General features: G+C 59.1%; 1 protein-coding gene across 1 annotated transcript; it reads left to right on the top strand.

Annotated features, from left to right (window-relative positions):
* Positions 1–299: 299 nt before the first annotated feature.
* Positions 300–1,358, top strand: DICSQDRAFT_60730 (uncharacterized protein; the record flags this gene model as incomplete). Its single annotated transcript, XM_007365748.1, has 1 exon — positions 300–1,358. One exon carries the CDS (start codon positions 300–302, stop codon positions 1,356–1,358), a length of 1,059 nt encoding a protein of 352 aa, XP_007365810.1.
* Positions 1,359–4,152: the final 2,794 nt, after the last annotated feature.

Here is a 4,152-nt window from a genome sequence, read left to right as displayed (position 1 = left end):
GAGTTCATCCCAGTTCCTGATCCCCCGTTGCTGAGTCGCCCACGACTCGATCCCCCATCCCCGGTACTCCGACTGACGAGCTTGAAGTAGCGCTACTCATCACGCTTCCTCCATCCCCTATCATCCCCCCAACCCGTCCACCGTCCGCTCCACCCATCATGGGACAACAAAGCGGACAACTGCAGACGACAGGCCCCGCCAACAACCCCCAGCAGGCCCAACCGGGCACCCAGACGGCAACGCAACCCCCGGACCCCATGACGGTATTACTCCAGTCGATGACTCTCCTCACCCAGTCCATGGCGCAGCTTGCAAACTCGACCACCGGGACCAGCAGTCTGAAGGCTGTTCAGAAGCCCTCCGCCTTCAAAGGCGAACAAGGAGGTGAGGCACGGCGTTTCCTGGCCGCGTTCACCCTTTGGGCCATGTCCCAAGGTTCGACGCTCAACCATGTCGATGCCATGGGCAACGCGATCAGTGCGCGGGACGACCAGTGGATTCGGGCGGTCCTCTCATTTATGCAGGACAGCGCAGCTCTTTGGGCCACTCCGGCGATGGAGGAGATCACGCAGGGCACCACCCCATTCAAAGGATCGTGGACCGAGTTCCGTACTCAGTTCAAGGCCCGTTTCGAGACGGTTGACGAGGCGGTCGATGCGAAGGAACACCTCCGTACGTTGTGGCAAGGCTCCATGACTGTTCCGGAGTACGCCGCCCGGTTCAACGAGCTCTCCACCCGCACGGGCTACTCCAAGGCCGACCTCCGAGACCGCTTCTACGAACACCTGGCGGACTCCATCAAGGACGAGTTGGTGCACACAGCGAGGCCCATCACTTCTCTCGAGGACCTCATCACTGTCTCCTCGGACATCGACGTCTGCGTCCGCCAACGCCGTGCCGAACGAGATCGTCAACGCGGACGCACCACGACGACGACCACTACCGTGAAGCCCACGGCCCCGCTGCACACCACCCCCTTCGTGCCTCCGTCGAGGGACCCGAATGCCATGGATATCGATGCAACTCGGACGCGCGAAGAGTTCAACCGCCTCATGCGCGGCAAGTGTTACGGCTGCGGGTCTACGGCGCACGTCAAGAAGGATGGCGGCCACGACCGGGACGTCTGTGGCTACTGTCGCCGCGTAGGGCACCGCGAGACAGTATGCATGGACAAGTTCCTGAAGAAGCCTCGCTCGCAGAAGCTCGCTGCCACAGAGGAAGGACCGGAGGAGCCCCAGGTTGCAGCATCAACGTCGACGTCTGCGGATGCCGGAGCGACCAACACCCTCATCGCCCAGCTCATGGAGCAGCAGAAGGCCCTCGCGGACCAGCTCGCCTCCCTACAGAAGTCTTTTTAGAGCGGGCGTGTGCGAAAGCTGCCGCAGCGGCGCCCTCCAGTACAACTACGGACTCTTCGCCTCCCCAGATCCCTGACCCCTGCCTGTACGATAGCATTAGTTCGTGTATCATCCCCGAATTAAACCCATCCAGCTCGCATTTTTGTGTCAGCGTGATACTTAAAGGCAGGAACCGTAGTGTACGTTCCGCAGCTATGATAGACAGTGGGGCAACGGCCCTTTTCATCAGCCACCGTTTCGTAAAGAAGAACAACGTCTACTTATATAGGTTAGCTAGAGACATCCCCCTCTATAACATTGACGGCTCCAAGAATAGTGCAGGCAGCATATCCCATTACGTTAGATTACAAGTACTTATGGGCGACTACACGGAATGGCTCGAGTTCTTAGTTACAGACCTGGGCCCCGAAGACGTCGTATTAAGCTTACCTTGGCTTCGTAGGGTCACCCCGGACATTGACTGGCAGGAGGGCACCATGGAGGTTGGTGCGGAGGAAACGGAGGCCGAGGCCGAATGGAAACCTGGTATTGAGCGGATCGCCACCAACCGGGTGCAGCGAAGGAAGTGGTGGAAGGCTAAGGTCCTGGAGGACACGACCGAGGAGTTGTGGTGCGCCGCCGGGTACACATACTCCACGGAGCTCGCACAGAAGGCCAACCAGGACAAGCCCAAACGCACGTTCGAGGAAATCGTCCCAGAGGAGTATCGACAGTACTCGAAGGTGTTCTCGGAGGCGGAATCGGAGCGCCTTCCAGAGCACAAGCCGTACGACCATGCCATCGACCTCAAACCCGACGCCCCAGAAACTCTACGCTTCAAGGCCTACCCAATGTCGCCTAATGAGCAGGAGGAAGTCGATCGGTTCCTCGAGGAAAACCTTCGGAAAGGCTACATCGTCCCCTCCAAATCCCCGATGGCGTCCCCGGTCTTCTTCATGAAGAAGAAGGATGGCAAGCTCCGTCTAGTCCAGGACTACCGCAAGCTCAACGAGATCACGGTGAAGAACCGGTACCCTCTCCCCCTCGCGTCGGACATCATCAGTCGCCTACGCCAAGCCAAGTACTTCACCAAGTTTGACGTCCATTGGGGCTACCACAACGTCCGCATCAAGGAGGGCGACGAGTGGAAGGCCGCGTTTACAGTCCATGATCGAGGCCTATTCGAACCGCGGGTCATGCTGTTCAGACTCACCAACTCCCCCGCTATGTTCCAAGCCTTGATGAACTCAATCTTCGCTGACTTGATCGCCGCAGGAAAGGTTGCTGTCTACCTCGATGACATCCTCATCTTCAGCACCACCCTCGAAGAGCACCGTGCTGTAACCCATGAGGTACTGAAGCGACTCCAGGAGCACGACCTCTACCTGCGACTGGAGAAGTGCGAGTTTGAGAAGATGGAGGTAGAGTACCTCGGCGTCATCATCCGCGAAGGCGAGGTGGCCATGGACCCGGTCAAAGTCAAGGCCGTCACCGAGTGGCCAGCCCCCAAGAACCTGCGCGACTTACGCGGCTTCCTAGGGTTCGCCAACTTCTACCGTCGGTTTATCAAGGACTTCTCCAAGCACGCGCGACCGCTCAACGACCTGACTAAGAAGGACGTCTCCTGGACTTGGGGAACCGCGCAGCGACTCGCCTTCCAAGCCCTCAAAGACGCGAGCGAGCCCGTGCTGGTCTCTTGGGATCCGGCTCGGCCCACGCGAATTGAGGTGGACGCTTCTGGCTTCGCGACCGGAGGAGTGCTGCTGCAGAAGCTGGACGACGACCTCTGGCACCTGGTGGCCTACCGGTCTGAGTCAATGGCTGAAGTGGAACGGAACTACGAGATCTACGACCGAGAGATGCTAGCGATCATCCGTGCGCTCGAGGACTGGCGACACTACCTTGAAGGGCTCCCTGAACCCTTCGAGATCGTCACAGATCATCGTAATCTGGAGTACTGGCGCACCGCACGGAACCTCACTCGTCGACAGGCTCGATGGTCTCTATACCTCAGCCGCTTCGACTTCCGTCTTACGCACAAGCCGGGCAAGACGAACACCCAAGCCGATCCCCTCTCCCGCCTCCCGACCCACCAGACTACGGATGCGGAGGACAACAGAGATCAAATCGTGCTGGGACCGGAGCGGTTTGTCTCCCTGTCGGCCACGCTCACGGACACGAGCACCCTGGAGCAGGAGATTCGAGACGCCCAGGTACTCGACCCAGAAGTAGTCGAGGCTCTCCGCATCCTCAAGGAGAAGGGCCCCCGGAAGCTGGCAAATGGACTCCTGGAATGGGAGGTGCGCGATGACCTTATCTACCGGCATGGGAAGCTCTACATTCCCCCTGGTAAGGACCTTCGCAAACGGGTCGTCTTCTTGTATCACGACGCGATCACTGCAGGACACCCTGGACGGAACGGGACAATCGAGCTGGTCAGCTGCCTCTATTGGTGGCCGCATCGGGACGCGTTCGTGCGCAAGTATGTCGAAGGCTGTGACACTTGCCAACGCCGGAAAGCCCCTCGTCATCCTCGAAGCGCGCTCCAGCCCCACGACGTACCCAAAGGCCCCTGGCAGACGATGGGAGTAGACCTCATCACTGGACTTCCCCCGGTACAAGGATACGATGTGATCATCGTCTACAGCGACCACTACAGCAAGCAGGTCCACGTACTACCCACCACGACCGACGTTACTGCAGAGGGAGTCGCCGACATCCACTACCGTGAGATCTTCCGTCTCTACGGAGTACCGGAGAAGGTGGTGTCCGATCGAGGACCTCAGTTTGCGGCACACTTCATGAAGGCCTTGTA

Source organism: Dichomitus squalens, assembly GCF_000275845.1.
Source record: "Dichomitus squalens LYAD-421 SS1 unplaced genomic scaffold DICSQscaffold_14, whole genome shotgun sequence".
Lineage (NCBI taxonomy): Eukaryota > Fungi > Basidiomycota > Agaricomycetes > Polyporales > Polyporaceae > Dichomitus > Dichomitus squalens.
This window is presented reverse-complemented; position numbering and strand designations above follow the sequence as displayed.